Below are 18213 nucleotides of genomic sequence, written 5' to 3'. Positions count from 1 at the left end.
AAGTAGGTGGTCCCTTGATAACACTGCTACAAGAAGATGGCTCCGGGGGGGCTGTTTATCAGCTGAAAAGTCAGCAAGCTGGCAGTGCACTGGGGGACCATACACAAAAGCCAGAAAGGCACTGAGGGAATCCACAGCGCGTTACATTACATTACATTTTCCCTTGTGTGGTTGAGTAGGGAATGTGCATGACTCTCTACCTAGCCTGCAATAAAAATCTATTTGTGAAGGTTCCAAGTGCATATTATTTTTGCCTCTCCAGGTGGCCCATCACAGTTACTTTAAAGTATTGTTCTGTGTGTGGGTGTATGTAGAGAGCTTTATGCATCCAATTGCAGATACAGCCCACAGGCACTTTTTTTCAATACCTGCCTCTGTTGTCAAAGAGAAATAGCACAGCAGCAGGATCAAAAAGCATTCTGTGTATTTGAAAATTCCAAAGAATGGACCCATTTAATCCTTTGCTGAGCACTTTCACCCTTTCAGAGCTGTCCTTGAAAGCAGAGCGGGAGAAGACTATGAAAACACAAACACTATTTTTGCTTATATTTCTGTGCCACCAACATAAAAGTAGCGAGCAGTCAGAGACCTGTGAATTAGGAGGAGGAGTTTTGTCTGAAGTTTGAAAACTATTAGCTACGCGCAAATTGACTTGATCACAGTGACATGAGTTGAAATATTCCAGAGAAACACTCAAAAAATGTGATAGTTTAGGAAGGTATCACTTGGAACAAACTGGACAAAAGCTGAGGAACAAAGACAGCAGATTAAACAACCTCATTTCTGCCTTGGATGTGTTTTATTCTCCTTAATTACTGCAGTAGTGCAGAGAGAACCCATTAAAAATAAGGATCCCATTATGCTGGGAGCTACATAAGCAATCAGGTAGACAAGGTCTCTGCTTCAAAGAGCTTACAGTCTAATTCAGTGCCTTAAGAACGTTAAACGTGTAAACACAGCCAATGATCGTCTGCACATTCCTTTTGCCAATGTGAGTGACAGAGTTTGTTCTCAGAAAATCACTCTTTACGGTAAGGTGATGTCTACACCACTGCCTGGAGGCAGCTGTGCCACACTAGCACTTCTGGTGAAGATGCTCTAAGCTTCTGAGAGAGACATCTCCTGTCAGCTTACTAGCTCCTGCCTCCAGGAGAGGCAGTAATTTTGTTGGGAGATATCAGGCTCTCCACACCTGCACACAGGTCAGTGTAATTTACGTTGCTTAGGGGTTGTGAATAATTCATACCCAAGTGAGATAAGCTACACCAAAGTCATTTATAGTGCAGACATACCCTAAGAAATATCAACTTGGATTTGATAGCAGGAAAATGCATGAGTGCAAAGCAGCGAATGATCTTTCTGTTGTAATGACCTCTGTCCCATTCACCCCTCCCCAAACCTCCTCTTCTTCCAGGAAATCCCTGCAACCAAGGTAAACTGCATGTTAAATAGCAAGCATTATGTTAATAAATCCCCCCCTCCCCAGGCCTAACCTGTTATCAGTGTAACCTGGCTCCCCAGGATGCAACCTCTATACATACTCTGAGGATGTCACTAGGAATGACAGGTATTTTACTGAGACAAACCCCACAGAGAACAAATTTTCGACAAATTGCTCAGAATGTGGAAGCCCATGCCAGGTCAAACTGGACTCTGAGTTACACCAGTGTAAACTGAGGACAATTCCATTGAAGCAAAGGGCTTTACATCAGCATAACAGAGATCAGACTCTGGTCCCTGATCTCCAAATTCCAACAGACAAAGAAACAAGCTGCTTAATTTTTTGGACTGAGTCCTTTTGGGGCCAGCAAGTTAAAAGTTTTCCTTGTTAAAAATGAAGTGTACTCCTCGTGGGTCAGCTTGTGAGCTGCTAATACACTGCTTGTTGAGTGTTTCAGCCAGGGCTTCTGGGCCACAGAGGAAAACGCCTACTCTGGAACTGTTAAGAAAGAAAGAACATCATAATGTGGTGAGTAATCAAGCAAGTATTCAATCCACAGCAATATGAGTAGCGTGGGTGAGTAAATGGATCTTTAGATCTGTAGCTGACAGCCCACTAAAGGCACCAGAATAAAAGTGTGCATTACAGTATCAGCTACTTACCATTAATGCACTTATCCCTTTAATCCTTCACAGTGTTCTTCAAACAGGAACTAATCCATCCCCCTAAAACCCATAAAGTTGACAGGCAGGATTTATAAAGGTGCTTTTAAAAACAAACGCTGGGCAAAATACTGATCCTGCAGAAGCCAAGAGCAAAACTTCCATCGATTCCAATGGAGTAAACTATTGGTCCAGCGAAATTGAGACAGAGAGGTTAAGGGCCACATTCTCAAAAGCAGCCTCTAATTTTGTTGCTTCAAATTTTGGGTTCCCAGATATAGCCCTTCCATCTTAAGGGCTGCTTTTAGCAATATGAATCACCTGTAGTTCTTGCTGATGTCAGTCAGGCATTTAGTACATCTAAAACCAGTCCTTTTGGGATGAAATTTAGCACCCAAAATTAGTGGATATTCTGGAAAATATTGGTCTAAAGTGATGAAAGCCACCTGGTATCTGAGTGTTTCAGCCCGGGCTTTGGGGCCTCAGAGGAAAACGCCTACTCTGAACCAAGACTTAGGGACTTCCTGGCCCTGAAGTCCTCATCCAGTCAGTTGGAGCACTTTGCCTCTCGAACATGAGCAACAGAAGGAGTAAGGAAATTTCCTTTCTTTTTTCTTTTTTTTTTAACAACACAGACACTATAGACCTGAATTCAGGTTTACCTTGGGTGCTGACTTGCAGTGGCTTTGAACTCATTGTCCCAGTTGGGTCTGCCGTACAAAGTTTTCTGTTTCAGACCCGTAATCACATCTTTCTCTTCATCATGGTGCACTGTAAAATGAGTGGCCTATTGGAAAGGAAACAAAGACTTGAGGAAGCAGGTAAGGAGACCTGTAGAGATGGCCACTCTAGCACTGCTTTAAAAGGTTAACCTTATTAACATGCAGTGAAAGTATCTTCAGGCCAGAAGAGTCCCTTTGGGATGTGGAATTTGTTTCATTGAAAATACTAGTCCTCAAAGCTAGTCATTAACTTTCTGTTGTCGTCAGGAAGGCTAACGGCATCCTAGAGTGCATGAGGAGGAGCATTTCTAGCAATCTAGAGACGTGGTTATTCCCCTCCATTTGGCACTGGTGAGGCCACATCTGGAATAGTGTGTCCAGCTTTGGGCCCCCTGGTATAAAAAGGATGTGCATGTGCTGGAGAAGCTTCAGCGGAGGGCAACAAAAATAATTAAGGGTCTGGAGCACAAGACCTGTGAGGAGAGGCTGAGGGATTTGGGCTTGCTCAGTTTACAGAAGAGAAGACTTAGGGGTGATTTAATAGCAGCCTTCAACTTCCTGAAGGGGAGCTCGAAAGAGGAGGGTGAGAAACTGTTCTCAGTGGTGTCAGATGGCAGAACAAGGAGCAATGGTCTGAAGTTACAGAGGGAGAGGTGTAGGTTAGGTATTAGGAAAAACTACTTCCCCAGGAAGCTGGTGAAGCACTGGAATGTGTTGCCTAGAGAGGTGGTGGATTTTCCATCCCTCGAGGTTTTTAAGTCCCAGCTGGACAAGGCCCTGGCTGGGCTGACTTAGTGGGGGTTGATCCTGACTGAAGCAGGGGGCTGGACTAGATGACCTCCTGAGGTCCCTTCCAGCTCTATGATTCTATGAGCTGCCTGATTCAGGTTCTCTGCTGCCACAGTAAGGATAAGATGCTCCCCTCCATTATACTGATGTGCCCCTGGTGAGGATGCAGTGGTAGGCCACTCCCCCTGCTGTTCTGTCAGTGCAGCCCCTAGTGCATACCAACTATGGAGGGCCTGGTAGAGGGGAAGCAATGTCCAGATTATTCCCATCTCAAACCTGCAGGCTCCACAGCAGTGCCCCTGGGCATAGGCTTAGCACACTCTCCCCGCCCGCCCGATTCCTCTGGTCCTTCCCCTAGGGAGTGCAGGGCTTCTGTGCCCCCTAGGAACCCTCCCCAGCTTAGCCACCTGCTGGACAGGCTCTGTGGCCACTGAAGCCCCTACAGTCCAGTTCTCTGGACCCTGGTGCACAATGTGTCCTTGGTGCTTAACCCCTTTCCACCATTCAGTAGCCATGGGACAGGGCAGAAGACGGCTGGGTTGAACTGATGGCCAGCAGCAGCTTTCGTCCCTTCCTGGCGGCTGTTAACTGCCTTTCAACACTGTGTGGGCAGGAAGCGATGAGAGCTGCTTCCAGCTGTGGCGGGCAAGGGGGTGGGTGGAAGGGGTAGAGCACTGCAAAGACATGTGCCAAGACCCCCCTTCCACTGAGGCTGGAAGCAGTTCCTCTCTCTTTCCTCCCACACAGTGCCAAAGGCTGCTGCTGGCCAAGTTCTAGTGTGAATCCTGGTAGAACTCGGGGGGAGGCAGCTGATCCCACATGTTCCCCCCTAGCATTTCCCTGGGAAGACACAGTGGCATGTAAGGGGTGAGTGGGAAATGTTCCCTTGAATTTTTTTCCATCCATTGGTGGAATAAATTTTATATTGTGCACCAAGCTATGTGTGGATGTGCACCACCCATAGAAACACAGGCTGCCGGCAGTGGGTGCTCTGCTAATCAGCTGGACAGCATTTGAATCACTCCTGAATGATCGCCCAAGCGCTCAACTTGCAAGGAACACTTTGGGGGTGGGTCTGTCTCGGGAGCTCAGCCAGGCACGGAGGCAGCGAGTGCAAGGTAAGGAGTGTTAGTCAGTCGGTATGTGAGATAGGGGCACCAGGTGATTGTGCATCACGTGTGTGTGTGTGTGTGTAAGCAGAGACATGGGAGAGAAGGGCACGGAGTGAGTATATGCCAAATCTCCCTCTGTGTGTGTGTGTGTGTGTGTGTGTGTGTGTGTGTGTGTGTGTGTGTGCGCGCGCGCGCGCGCGCCGGGGGGCTAGAGTGTGTAAGGAGGTAAAGGGTATGAATCAATACTGTGTGCGTATGTGGTGGGGAGGATGCAGGGCTGTGTGTGTCACCTCTTCATCCTGTGAATTCTAAAGCCTTCAAGATAAAAAGGTGAATAGAAAATCCAGCTACGTAGTTTTTTTCTTTTAATTGGTGGTCAGTCAGCTTAAGGTTGAGTTGAATATTTGTGCTGCATTGTTCTGATTGATTGCCACTGAACTTGCCTGAACACAGGCAATTTTTCCTGTAGTCAGCACAGGGGAGCATGGTCCTTCATCTTGCTTTTCCATCTCTGTGGAATGTCAATAGGCGTTAAATGCATGAGACAAAGCTCATGTAAATCAATGGAAAGACCCATGTTTACTTCAGCAGGAGTTGAATTAGGCAATAACAGAATCACTCGACATACTTCGGAGAACAATTAATTAGAACATAAGAACATAAGGTCCATCTACCCCCGGCTCCTGTCTTCTAATAGTGGCCACTGCCAGGTACCTCAGAGGGAATGAACAGAACAGGCACTTGTCAAGTGATCCATCCCCAGTTTCTGGAAAATGGAATTACTGAAGTGACTTATTTGGAATCAAGAGGAATATGATCTTTCTTCTTCTCTTCCTCATGTCTAAAAGTGTGACAACTGCCCACCCACTCCACTCACAGAATTTTGTGTGGGTAGAATATAAGTAGAGTGAAATATAATTAAAAAAACCCCAAACCTAAAATAAGCCTCTTTCGTTACTGACTCATTTATTTCCTAACTATCCAATGGTTCTTGGTCGCCCAAAAGTAGCTTGCATTATCCTAACCCACAAGCTGGGCAGCGGAGCCAGAAAACTCCTGAAGGAAATGTGCTGCCACTGGCCGAGTTGTGCATGAGCTGCTGCAGAGAGACCAAGCTGGAGTTAATGCTCAGTTGTAGAGAGAAACTCTCTTAAGGGAGCATAGGTCCCAAGAAGGAGGGCTGAGTAACCAATGAGCCCAAGGCAAGAGACTTCAAGTTTCTTTAGTGCTGAAGAAATTAGAATCTGAGCAGGGAAATTTTCTCACATTCTTTTAGACTGGATGGAGTTCTGACATGACCCTGAGAGAAGGGAAACTGAGACTGGAAGTGCCTGAAGTGCACCACATTAGGTCTAGGTCAGGGAAGGCCAGGTCCTGTGACAAGGGAATATTGGGTTTTGAGCACTCTGACCAATAGAATTTCTGGGATTAACATATGGCAATTTGTCAGTTGGCCACAGGTTTGTGCAGCTTGTTCTTTCGGATACTACCCTTCTAAATGAAACATCCCAAGAGCCACAAAGGGCTGGAAAAATGGTACAGCTCCTACCTGAATGTCTGCACCTTCACAAAACCAAACCAAACACACCGAAATAATAAATAAAATTTATGATCTTTAAGGGACAGACATTTTCTCAAGAGTGGTTACCTGAGATTCATCCCAGCCTGTAAGGTAGATGTTGTAACTGAGAAACTCTGCATTATTCCGCTCCTGCATTTGAGTCTCCAGGGATTGCAAGAGGTCAGCAAACCATTCAAAGGCATGAGTATCTCTGCAGAGCCAGTAAAAATAGATCTGAAGGAGACGGAAATAAGCGGTTATGTTCTGTATGCACTTACGCATTTCCATTGAGGTACTGTTTACTGGCGTTGTAGAAATTCTCCTTGTTCCCAAAGTTAATGGGAAGTTCATCTGGCATCATAACTTTTTTAGAGGCTGGAAGAGCTGTGGGGCAGAGTTAGCAATTATGGAGAAGGGAAACGGCTTCCCGTTTTTCCTCCACCTGTGTCCTATTTACTCAGTCATGCTGTCTCCTCCACCCCTGCTCCCTCAGAGCAGGATTCCCTCTATTTTTTTCAATCCATGTGGGGAATAAATTTTGTTATGTGCACCGAGGCATGTGCAGATGTGCACCCCCAGCAGAAACACATGCTGCCAGCTGCGTGCGTGCTGCTAATCAGCCGGCTGGCGTCTGAATCTTTTCTGGGTGTCTGCGTAAGTGCTCACCTTGCAGGGAACTCTGCCTCGGAGTGACAATTTGTTAAGCCTTTCAAAAATGACATGTGGAAAACCTGCCTCCATCTCTGCAGCCAGCGAGAGCCCAGCAGGCAGCAGAAGTTTGAGCAACTTCCTCGACCCGAGGGGGGCAGAGAGGATGTGACCAGAAGTGGACAGAGGAATTGTGAGAACGCCTTGTGCTCAACACAGGGCGATTGCAAAAGTGAGGGCATGGCTGGTAGATCAGTGACTACTTAGTTCCATTGACCTAAAATCCAACCCTGAACTGTGGGGAGGAATGCAGCAGATGCCAAGTTTACGGCAACCTGACTGGCAGTAGAGTAAAAGAGGTGCTGAAGTGGCTGTACTACTGTCTCCTCAATTAGGTGGAAATCTGTGGGGTGTAGTCCATGTTCCCTGCACTCTGCCAAGTCCAGGATTTGGGTCCCTGGGTTTGGAGCTGCTTCTGTCATTTTTCCGTACGATACTAGTCTTGTTAAATCTTTGGACTCTTCTCCCAGTAGGCAGGCACATCTTTGGAGCAGGGCAGTCTGCTCATAAGGTTTGCTGTGGCTGTTTTGTTGGCTCTCCCCCTGCCCCCGTTCATTGGGAAGATTTTGTACCCCCAGGGCAACATACCTTTTTGAGTTTTAGATTGATTGCATCATTGCAGTACTTATACCAGACAGACTTGAGAACAGAAGCAAATGGAGTGACCCCTATTCCAGCTCCAACCAGCATCACAGTTTCATAACTGAATACATCTTCACTAGCTGTGCCAAAGGGGCCATCCACAGCTATCCTAAAAGAAGGCATACAATTAGTATAAAAAATAACATCTATACATTTATTACCACATACAAAAAAAATCTGGGCTCAGGTAAACCTTATGTCCAAGTACCTTTTAGCACAAGTGGAGAACGGTGAAACTAGTTACAGGTACCTAATTCTTTGATACCCATCCCCGATATGAAATAGAGCAGTCTTGGGGCTGCTCTAATTTACACCAGTGAAGGGTTGGTACAACGGAGCTCTCCCCAGCTAAACCCACTTGTTGGTGATGAGAAAAGATCAGTGGCACAGAAGCTAGTTCCACTGGTTTTATGTCTTTGGTGAGTTCTCCTCCATTAGTGGAATTTTCCACTGATCACTTACAGCCAGAACAGGAACCCAAGACTCTGGCTGATAAGCTTAAAGATAAAGTTGCTCAAGTGTGTTTTCCATGGACAGAATCACTCAGAAAGGGTGTGAAGGAATGTGTGACACATGCCTCCAAGGAAGGTGGGTCTAATTTTAGGCCTCACAGACTTGCTGTACCATTGTCCCTTCTCAGAGATGACCATGGAGGTTGCACATACTTTGGCAATTTCCATGCTTCTTGAAATTCTTGTTTATCACATCCACAGGCTTTGGCCAAGCCCTCTGTCCAGTCTCCCACAATACGGATGTGAATGCTGAAGTAATCCTCTTCAGGGGCAGAAGTCAGCGTGAAAGGGTGCCACTCCAGATGAGACACTGCAGGACACTGGACAAAAATGTACTGCCCAACTTCCATCTTGAAGCCCTTTTTCATCATCTGGAGCTCAAATGTTTTGAAGGGATGATTGACCACCTGCGGGCACACAATACCAAAGGCTGTCAACAGCTACACCACCAGCCCCATCGAGTATCATCCCGTCCATCACCACCTGGCATCATATTCCACTGTGGGAGCAACTTAAATTGGTCACATTGTCTACAGGCAACTGTGGAATCTAAGCTGCTGGTTTAAACATTTTCATACCATTCTTGTGACTATTATTTATCATTTCATACACATTGCTATACGGCAGAGAGCTACATCGTGCACCTTGCCTGTGTGGGGCACATGTTTGACTACTGTCAGGTGCAGAATGTCAGTGCCACCTGGTCACCGCAGGGATGGAGGATAGCACACAGGCAGGGCACTGGATTGACAGCACTAGGAACTGAAGCCTTTGGCTTATAGCCCGACGGGACTTATGGCATGGGTAGCCACTTTGCCACTGTGGTTATTTAAGTCTAGCTGGAAATGATCATCTTGAGGGACAAGATATTAGCTATGTCTACACGTGAAGCCAACATCGAAGTAGTTTATTTCGATGTAGCGACATCGAAATAGGCTATTTCGATGAATAACGTCTACACGTCCTCCAGGGCTGGCAACGTCGACGTTCAACATCGATGTTGCGCAGCACCACATCGAAATAGGCGCTGCGAGGGAACGTCTACACGCCACAGTAGCACACATCGAAATAAGGGTGCCAGGCACAGCTGCAGACAGGGTCACAGGGTGGACTCAACAGCAAGCCGCTCCCTTAAAGGGCCCCTCCCAGACACATTTGCACTAAACAACACAAGATCCACAGAGCCGACAACTGGTTGCAGACCCTGTGCATGCAGCATGGATCCCCAGCTGCAGCAGCAGCAGCCAGAAGCCCTGGGCTAAGGGCTGCTGCACATGGTGACCATAGAGCCCCGCAGGGGCTGGAGAGAGAGCGTCTCTCAACCCCTCAGCTGATGGCCGCCATGGCGGACCCCGCTATTTCGATGTTGCGGGACGCGGACCGGCTACACGTGCCCTACTTCGATGTTCAACTTCGAAGTAGGGCGCTATTCCCATCCCCTCATGGGGTTAGCGGCTTCGACGTCTCGCCACCTAATGTCGATGTTAACATCGAAATAGCGCCCAACACGTGTAGCCGTGATGGGCGCTATTTTGAAGTTAGTGCCGCTACTCCGAAGTAGCGTGCACGTGTAGACACGGCTATTAATTCAGTCTCTGTGACTGTTTAACACTGACCTCTCCATTGAATCTGCCAGCAACGTTCAGAAGAGGTTGGAGAAGGAGTTCTAATCTATTGCATCTGACAAAGTGGGTCTTTGCCCACGAAAGCTTCTGCTCCAAACTATCTGTTAGTCTATAAGGTGCCACAGGAAGTCTTGTTGTTTTCGAAGTTGCAGACTAACCTGGCTACCTCTCCGATACTAAGCTATTGGCTAGCTTCAGAACTGGCTATCTTTGTAATTATTTGTGTTAAAGTAACGTCTAGTGACCTAACCAAGACAGGGCCCCTCTTGTGCTTAGCATTGCACAGACAACTAGTGAAAAACATGTCTTGCCCATGAGAATCCATAGTCTAAACAGACAATTCAGATAAAGGGCTGGAGAAAGGAAGTATTGTTATTCCCATTTTGCAGGTGAGCAACCAAGACACACAGGTTACAGAAACATTTCCAAGAGCACATAAATAACTAGAAGTGCCACTATACAGCTGAAGGGACTCGTTTTCATTAACAACACCCAGAACATTTCCCCAAGGTACTTTCTTTAATAACACGCCCTGGCATATGGAAGTCCATCCCTTTTCCTGCAGACACTGTACTATATTTTCAAGTACTGGCAACAAGTACTGTAGGGCATTTTGCCCAAGATAAACATGTAACATTGATACATACCTTTGTGATTACAACCTTCTGCTGTGAACGCCAAAATCGCACTAACCTCTCAAAGAGGTACAAAATCATAGGAACTATTACCCACTTCCATGTCTGTTAGCAGAACAAAGATAAGAAAAAAATGAGGAGAGGAAGCAAGATACATGTCGATAACTTACTTTACATGAAACAGCGGAGGCTTTTTGTACACAGAAATTAATTTCAGCGAATTGATGTTCTACATCTGTTAGTGGGATGTTGACACATCACATCAAACCTTCAAAGCAACTTCCTCCTTTGAGAGTGGATTTTCCCACTAGCAGGTGTTGCAGATGGATTTACAGTCACTACAGTACAGCTGGCTAGTTACAGAATAACATTCGCCTATGGGTGCTTCTTTCCCTGTGGCTAAAGTCCAGAGTGACTATGACCACAATGTGGGATAATGTGTACACACTTTTTCTTTCAAAGTAGAGCGGGACATTCTCAAATCCCAATGTAAGGATCAGAAGATTGGATGAGCAAGAGGCCCACATTTGGTGGATAGAATTTTCTGAAATGAAGAATTTACAGTCCTCAAGTGTACACTCTCTAGAAACTTCTAAAGTTAGTTTGAATTGGTCAATTCAACTTTCAAAGCAGAGCGCTTGGATTTTTCAGGCTTTATATATCAGAATAAGTATAAATCTGCCTCAGGAGTCAATCCCTTACCTGGTTCAGCATTTATTTTCTCTTGCTCTGTGACTCTTCATGACATACAGTGTGTAATATTAAGAGTACATTATACATTAAAAACCTTAAAGGTTAGTAAAAATCATAGAAATAAATGAATCCCTAGTGTAACCACACTAACTGAACTAGTACTATAGCCACAATCAGTGGGGCATATTTAAATGATGTGGATTTTAGTAAACTGATAGTAATATGACCTCTGACAAGACCTGGGTGATGAGTTAATTTTAAAAATATTTTCAAAGAAATGGGACTGACAGGTTGAGTGACAAGCCCTGGAATATTATGACATTTAAAAAAATTCCATTATGATCTATCAAGTTTGAAAAGCAGTCAAGAACCAAATGAGTGTGGCCTTGCCCCTGTCCCTGGTAAACATAATGGGACAAATTCTGTTCTCATTTATACATGTACAACTGCATAGCTTTTACTCAGAAATTGAGTCCGGCTTTGTTGGAAAACTACTTTTAATAGTGACACAAAACTCTGGGAAATAAGTCACTCAGTGTATCTGAACTGGAAGGTTCACCCTCTCCTGGTGATTATACTCATTGATGATACTGCACAGTGCCTGACATGTCTCTTCACATATTGATGTAAATTTGTATCAGTCTCCCCTCACCTTCACACAAGTGTGTTTCCTACTGATAGAGTTGGATGGAACCTGAGATTGAGTCAAGGAACGTTGCTGCTCAGTTGGCAGTTATGTGGGTGCCAAAAGCTTTGGCAGCACAGTAAGCTTGCCAATGACAGACACAAACTCAGTCTCCAGATAGACTACTTTACAAGTGTCTTTGGAGTTTGTCATCACAATAAGCTCTAAGCCAAAAACATCCTTAGAATGAACACAGTAGCCTCGAGGTTCCTTAAGCCATCATTTTACTTGAATGAAAGATGCCTAGCTTAACTATATGAAATTTTCTCTCCCAATATTATTTATTATTGAGACCTCAGTCATAGGTTGGGAATCTCATTGTACAAACACATACCATGAGGATTATCCCTGCCCTGAGGAGTTTGTAATTTTTCCTTTTCTGAGCATGCTATCATATTTTTGAATATACCTTGCAAGCTTATGATTGTATCTAATGCACGGTTCTAGTTTTGTTTTTTTTGGCATGTCAATCTCATTCAGTATTTTCCCCTTTCCATTTGCCCAGCCTGTTAATATAAACATGTTGTTTTAGAGAGGGTTTGGACCAATTCAGGTAACTTCAGTTGTCTCTGGAAGAGAATATTTGGAGATCCACTGATGGGACCAATAGCAGAACTACTCCAGACAGTAGTTCAACCAGCTCAGAAAGGTAGGGCTGGTGCTGTCATCTTGAAGATAGGCGCTCAGTACTGACTGCACAGTGCTTTTATGTCGGATGTTTTCCCCAAAAGTTCTTCGTTTCCTGAGAAGCCCACCCAACAACGATATATGACTCAAATATCAGCTCAAGGGCAAGACATTAAGGAGTTATCCTCTACATGCAGTGCATTTGGGGAGTTCATCCTTAGTCCATCTTAGATTACAACTGGCCACTTCAAAATGTTAAGGACAAGTGATTTCCCACAGATTCTCATGGTTTTCTGCACATTTAGACTCAAATGAACCTTCATATAATATCTAAACATATTATTTAGCACAAAAAATTAAAGTTTTGGAAGATTCTCATTACTGTATTTATATTTAAGGCACTAGAACATACCATAGGAGGATTTCCAGCAAACTGGGGAATAGGACATGAGCCTAGTTTTCCCCATTGAGTGAAGTTCCCTGCACATTGCCTTGGATTGTGTTCTTTCAAGCTCTCAGCTGTCTGTCCACGTACAATACGTCTTGAAGATAACAAAAATGTTAATGGCAATGAACCGTGAGCTAAGATTGATAGGTATTACATCCAACAATTTATTTCTGCACTGTTAATTTCCTTTTGTCTGGCAAGATTCTACTGCACTGCTCAATCTGCAGATTTGCCACTAAGAAAAGGACAAAAGGAAAGCAAAATCTGTATTGATTTCCTAGGGGAAATTTCCTAACATACATGAAATATCAAGTGACGAGAACTGAGAAACATGACAGTTACAATTTGTAATAACTTAACCACAAAGAGAATATCGTGTTTAAAAGGAAGCCTGATTTTTCTTTCTGCCTGTTCTATTTCTTTTCCTCTGAAATAGAGAGATGGAAAGATCAAACTCCTCAATTTATCAGTGGCTATAACTGGAATAACGGCAAACAAACTTCAGTGGTACAAGCCACATCTTTGACTTCTCATGTCTCTTGGAAGCTGTGGGATAGAGCTGCAGTTAGTCCCCTATGCACTAGTTCATGCAAAGAAGGCAATAGCATTATAACAGTCGGCACCAGGGGAGGATTTCCCCTCATTTCTAGCATCCCCTTTGGTTATTGCTTTTCCCTATGCAGACGGCATACAGCGTGGCATCTCCTGAGATATGAGTTGCATATTTTCCATCAAACTACACTTAGTCTCTCAGCACCTGATTACTCAGTGACATCTACACTTCATGTATGAAAGACCAAATCTTTCTCTAGGTGAAAAGTCTTCTTCTGCCTAATGTTTCTGAACACATTATCATTCTCCATCAGACTTCAGCTTTGCCCCAAGGCCAAAAACACTGGAATTATCTTAATCTCAAGGGCTGTGTCTACACAGCCCCCTCCCTTCCAGAAGGGGCCTGGTAATGAGCAAAGGGAATATTCAAATGAGGCATGGATTTAAATTTCACATGCCTCATTTGCATAGTCCCATGAGAGGTCACTTCCGGAAGATCCCCTTCAGAAGCCACAGAGCTGTGTAGATGGGGCCCTTCTGAAAGCCCCCTTATTCCTCAAAAGTTTGATCCTTTCTTTAACATCTCCCATCTCCGTACAACCGCCTACTCTCTTGAAATTGTAGCGAGAACTTGTCCTTTCCTCTACAGTCACAGAGAGGTAGCCATGTTAGTCTGTAACGTCACAAAACAAAAGAGCAGTGTGGTAGCACTTTAAAGACTAACAACATAATTTATTAGGTGATGAGCTTTCATGGGATAGACCCACTTCTTCAGATCTGGAAGGTTTCCATATCTGAAGAAGTGGGTCTGTCCCACGAAAGCTCACACCTAATAAATTATTTTGCTTATCTTTAAAGTGCTACAGGACTGCTTTCCTCTACAGAAATCTAATTTTTGCATTCATTTGCTCCCATTTAGAGTACTACAGTTCTCTCGTCAGGTTTTCTAATACTTGTTCTCTAAATGTCAAGGTTTTCATTGGTGCAAGTTTAAACTACCAAGGTTGCAAGTGAAAAGACAACTCTTACTAGTAGTTGTTGATCATTTACCATCCTAGTTTTCAAAACATGTCATGGATTTACCTCACACTGGCTATGTCTACACGTGCCCCAAACTTCGAAATGGCCACGCAAATGCCCATTTCGAAGTTTACTAATGAAGTGCTGAAATGCATATTCAGCGCTTCATTAGCACGCGGGCGGCCGCGGCGCTTTGAAATTGACGCTCCTCGCCTCCGTGCGGCGTGTCCAGATGGGGCTCCTTTTCGAAAGGACCCTGCCTACTTCGAAGTCCCCTTATTCCCATCAGCTCATGAGAATAAGGGGACTTTGAAGTAGGCGGCATCCTTTCGAAAAGGAGCCCTGTCTGGACGCGCCGTGCGGCAGCGAGGAGCATCAATTTCGAAGCGCCGCTGCCGCCCGCATGCTAATGAAGCGCTGAATATGCATTTCAGCGCTTCATTAGTAAACTTCGAAATGGCCATTTGCGTGGCCATTTCAAAGTTTGGGGCATGTGTAGACACGGCCACTAACACAAATAACAAGCAGTCTTGTAACTCCTTAAGGACTAACAAATGTCTTTATTAGATCATGAGTTTGCATGGGGAAGATCCATTAAAAACATAACAACGGCCATACTGGGTCATACTAAAGGTCCATCCAGCCCAGTATCCTGTCTTCTGACAGTGGCCAATGCCAGGTGCCCCAGAGGGAGTGAACACAACAGGTAGTCACCGAGGCTGTGGCCACACTTGGCCAAAACTTCAAAATTGCCATGCTAATGGCCAAATCGAAGGATACTAATGAGGTGCTGAATTGAATATTCAGTGCCTCATTATCCTTCGCACGCTTCTGGCTGCGGCGCTTTGAAAGAGCCAATTTCGAATGTGCACAGCTCGGTGTGGCTACACGGGGGTCCTTTTTGAAAGGACACTGCACATTTTGAAATCCCCTTATTCCCCTCAGCTAAGAGGAATAAGGTGATTTCAAAATGGGCAGGGTCCTTTCGAAAAGGACCCCTGTGTAGCCACGCCGCGGGTGTTCGAAAACCGCGGTTTGGAAGGGCCGCAGCCGGAAGCATGTGAATGATAATGAGGCGCTGAATATTCAATTCAGCGCCTCATTCATATTCTTCGATTTGGCCATTAGCATGGCCATTTCGAAGTTTTGTGCCAGTGTAGGCATGGCCTAAGTGATCCCTCTCCTGCCATCCATTTCCAGGCTCTGACAAACAGAGGCTAGGGACACCATTCCTACACATCCTGGCTAATAGCCATTGATGGACCTAACCTCCACTTCCTCAGATTTGGACACAACAACAAGCTAATGTCATAGCCCCTTTCTCGTTTGCTATTTCTGCTCCACCAACTGTAATCTTTGTGATGGAGTGTATCCATACTGCACTGGGCAAGCGAGGGTTAAACAGTCACTTTGGGCCCAACCAGCCATGACCGCCCCGCCCCTCACATCTCTGCTGCACGTGCCTCAGGTGGAGGGAGCCGATAAAAGTTGGCTGGCTCGCTCGGTCTGGGCTGACTGAGTAGGAGGGAAAGCACTTGCTGTGGCTCCGGTCAGCCTTCCAGACTCCTGAGGTGGGTATCCCGGGCTATGCTATGGAGACACACCGGCCGTTGAGACCAACTTCAATCACGGCTCATGGAAGACAGGCTCACGATGGACTTAAGGGTATGAGGTGACCCAAGGAAAGCATTGGAGTTGATTCTGACCCCAAAACAGGGAGGTTACCAGTTTCACAGGGCCCTGGGTCAGAACCCAGAATAGGGTGGTCTTGGGTTCCCCTGCTCTCCACTCCATGCTGGCAGGCAGGCATTATAATTATAGCCTGCCACCCCCAGCCATAGATTATTAATTTGTTCTGCCTTGGCCAGGGGGCTGAAGCCCTGTTTTGGTGACTGTTCGCCACCTCCATGGGGTTGGAGTCCCTGACTGTGTTTGTCTGATGTTGTGATGGGGTGTACCAACCCGCCACCGGGCCAGTGGAAGCAGCCTTCCCTCCGATGGTGACAGAAAGTCCCTGTGACAGTCTTGTTTTTGACTTCTCCCTGGGGCCATCCACAGTTGTGGGAGGAAGTATATTTGCACAGTCATCTTTACTGACCATTTTTAAACAACTCTTCCGTCTTCTGGACAAATCAAGCTCTTTTTTAAAAGGTCACCTTAAGAACTTCCTCATAACTGTAGTTTATGATCATAAGCTAAGAAATGCTGCTTGTGACTAGATGCTAGGTATCTTTCTTTAACTGGACCTGCAGCTAGCAAGGAATGCGAAATCGGGACTGCAGATGGCAAGGAATGTGAAGAGTAAAAAGAAGGGTTTCTACAGACATGTTAACAATAGAAGGGTGATCAGAGAAGGTGTGGGGCCAATACTGGATGAGAGAGGTAACCTAGTGACAGATGATCCAGGACAAACTGAAGTACTCAATGCTTTTTTTGCCTCAGTCTCCACAGACAAGATCAGTTCCAAACCTATGGCACTAGGCAATACTATATGGGAAGGAGGTGGACAGCCCTCAATGGGGAAAGAACAGATTAAGAGCAACTTAAAAAAGATAGAGATACATAAATCCATGGGTCCAGATTTAATGCATTCAAGGGTTCTGAGGGAAATGGCAGATGTCATTGCAAAGCCTTTGGCCATTATCTTTGAAAACTCATGGAGATCAGGAAAGATCCCAGATGATTGGTAGGCAAATATAGCGTCCATCTTTAAAAAAGGAAAGAAGAACAATCCAGGGAACTATAGGCCAGTCAGCCTTACCTCATTCCCCAGAAAAATCATGGAGGGGATCATCAAGGAATCCATTTTGGAACACTTGGAAGAGGGGAAATTGATCAAGAGTAGTCAACATAGATTCACGAAGGGCAAGTCATGCCTGATCAATCTGATTTCTTCTATGATGACATAACTGGCTCTGTGGACATGGGGAAGTCAATGGATGTGATATACCTTGACTTTAGCAAAGTTTTTATTAGTCTCCCACAATACTCTTGCCCATAAGTTAAAGAAGTATGGCTTGGACACATGGACTGTGAAATGGATAGAAAGCTAGCTTGATGGACAGGCTCAGTAGGTAGTGATCAATGGTTCAAGGTCTGGTTGGCAGTCGGTTTTAAGTGGAGCACCCCAAGGATCGGTTCTAGGGGCAGTACTGTTCAACGTCTTTATTAAGGACCTGGATGAGGGGATGGATTAAACCCTCAGCAAATTTGCAGGTGACACTAAGCTAGGGGGTCAGGTGGATACACTGGAGGGTGAAGAAAGGGTCTAGAGTGACCTAGAGAAATTGGAGGATTGGGCCAAAAGAAATCTGACGAGTTTCAACAAGGAGAAGTGCACAGTCCTGCACTTGGGACAGAAGAATCCCAAGCATTGTTATTACAGGCTGGGTACCACCTTGCTAAGTAGAAGTGCAGCAGAAAAGGACCTGGGGATTACAGTGGATGAAAGGCTGCATATGAGTCAACAGTGTGCCCTTGTAGCCAAGAAGGCTATCGGCATATTGGGGTGCATTAGGAGAAGCATTTCCAGCAGATCTAGAGAAGTTATTATTCCCCTCTATTCGGCAGTGGTCAGGCCACATCTGGAGTATTGCGGACAGTTCTGGGCCTCCCAGTATAGAAAGGATGTGGACACACTGGAGCAGGTTCAGCGGAGGGCAATGAAAATGATTAAGGGGCTGGAGCACATGACTTATGAGGAGAGGCTGAGAGATTCGGGCTTCTTTAGTTTGTAGAAGAGAAGACTGAGGGGCAATTTGATAGTAGCCTTCAACTTC

General features: G+C 45.3%; 1 protein-coding gene across 1 annotated transcript in view; it reads right to left on the bottom strand.

The window, feature by feature from the left end:
• Positions 1-397: 397 nt before the first annotated feature.
• CYBB (cytochrome b-245 beta chain) overlaps positions 398-18213 on the bottom strand; it is a 37678-nt gene continuing 19862 nt past the window's right edge. The window contains exons 7-13 of the mRNA XM_074983394.1: positions 12827-12956; positions 10422-10514; positions 8303-8556; positions 7584-7746; positions 6375-6521; positions 2766-2890; positions 398-1939 (exon numbers count right to left, since the gene is read on the bottom strand). Coding sequence (XP_074839495.1) covers positions 1813-1939; positions 2766-2890; positions 6375-6521; positions 7584-7746; positions 8303-8556; positions 10422-10514; positions 12827-12956 — 1039 coding nt within the window. The 3' untranslated portion in view covers positions 398-1812. The remainder of the gene's footprint in view (positions 1940-2765; positions 2891-6374; positions 6522-7583; positions 7747-8302; positions 8557-10421; positions 10515-12826; positions 12957-18213) is intronic.

The sequence above is a fragment of the Carettochelys insculpta genome, chromosome 1 (genome assembly GCF_033958435.1).
Source record: "Carettochelys insculpta isolate YL-2023 chromosome 1, ASM3395843v1, whole genome shotgun sequence".
Lineage (NCBI taxonomy): Eukaryota > Metazoa > Chordata > Testudines > Carettochelyidae > Carettochelys > Carettochelys insculpta.
The sequence above is the reverse complement of the archived record's forward strand: the minus strand, read 5'-3'. Positions and strand labels throughout refer to the sequence as shown.